We start from the raw sequence: 1,180 nt of genomic DNA on the forward strand, positions 1-1,180 counted from the left end.
CTAGAAGGAAAACAGCTCCAATTTGGGCAAGATCACATGAGCATATGCCATGTATGCGTCGGTCTGTGCAGAAAAAAGTTCAAGAGAGGGGCGAGCACCTGTTGTTGGAGTACTCGTAGAGGCGCCCGCGGCCGGAGAAGACGATGAGCGCCACCTCGGCGTCGCAGAGCACCGAGAGCTCGTACGCCTTCTTCAGGAGGCCGTTGCGGCGCTTGCAGAAGGTGACCTGCCGGTTCGTGGTGTTCTCGATGCGCTTGATCTCGATCCTCCCTCTCCCCATCTTCTCGGCAGCCCCCCCTGGCGATCCTGAGCCCGAGCCCGGGGACGCAGACTCCTTCACCTTGGATCAGCAACGCAAAATTTCAGTGACACGGACCAAAAGTTGTAGTATCAATGGGAAAACAGATGGATCTACATAATAATAACCAAAACCAACGGGTTGTATCTCTGGCTGGGCTGTAAATATACCGGATTCTCTTGCGCTGCTACTTCTTGGACCCTTCTTTGGAGATAGGAAGGAAAGGAGAGGCTGTGATCCATCTCCTCTCCTTGGTGGTGCCTTTCTCTCTGTGGCTTTCTTAGAGAGTAAGCACCACTGCCCCTAGCCGAATCTCCCCCTCTTCTTGCGTATCTACTATTTCCCCACCCAGTAGTAGCCATGATTTTATTCTAGCTACTACCCATTACATGTGCATCCAAATCTTAATCTGTAGGAAAACGGATGCTTAAAGAAGAAGCTAGTTTCAGAGCAAGAAGCAATTACCATTAGGCCTGTGGATGGTGCAGCCAGCTGCTCGTTGAGTATCTGCATGTTTGTGTTTCGTGGGCGCTAGAGATGGATAGAGTGAGAGATGAGGAAGGCAAATGAGGGAGAAGAGTGTGTTTAAAGGAGAAAGGTAGGAGGCTAGGAGCGGGTGGGGAGGCGATGCTCTGTAGTGGCAGCTGTGGCCCTTGGTGTTTCTTCCTCCTGGACTCTTCTTGATTTCATTTCCACTATGTCACATCTCCTTTTCTTCTTTTTGTGTGGTGATGATCTGTGAAATTTACCATGAGTGTGTCCTTAATTACTTTTCCTCCGGAGCAGCTTTCCAATAACTATGTAATTAACGTAAGAAATATGAAAATTGTTGGGGAAATTTCGGACCTATATTTCTTTATTTGTTCGACGACGTTTTGTCTT

General features: G+C 48.8%; 1 protein-coding gene across 1 annotated transcript in view; it reads right to left on the reverse strand.

Annotated features, from left to right (window-relative positions):
* LOC542795 (MADS-box transcription factor 58) overlaps positions 1-266 on the reverse strand; it is a gene marked incomplete at its 5' end in the record, with an annotated part of 8,157 nt that extends 7,891 nt beyond the window's left edge. The window contains 1 exon segment of the mRNA XM_044537006.1: positions 99-266. Coding sequence (XP_044392941.1) covers positions 99-266 — 168 coding nt within the window.
* Positions 267-1,180: the final 914 nt, after the last annotated feature.

The sequence above is a fragment of the Triticum aestivum genome, chromosome 1B (assembly GCF_018294505.1).
Source record: "Triticum aestivum cultivar Chinese Spring chromosome 1B, IWGSC CS RefSeq v2.1, whole genome shotgun sequence".
NCBI classification, from domain to species: Eukaryota; Viridiplantae; Streptophyta; class Magnoliopsida; order Poales; family Poaceae; genus Triticum; species Triticum aestivum.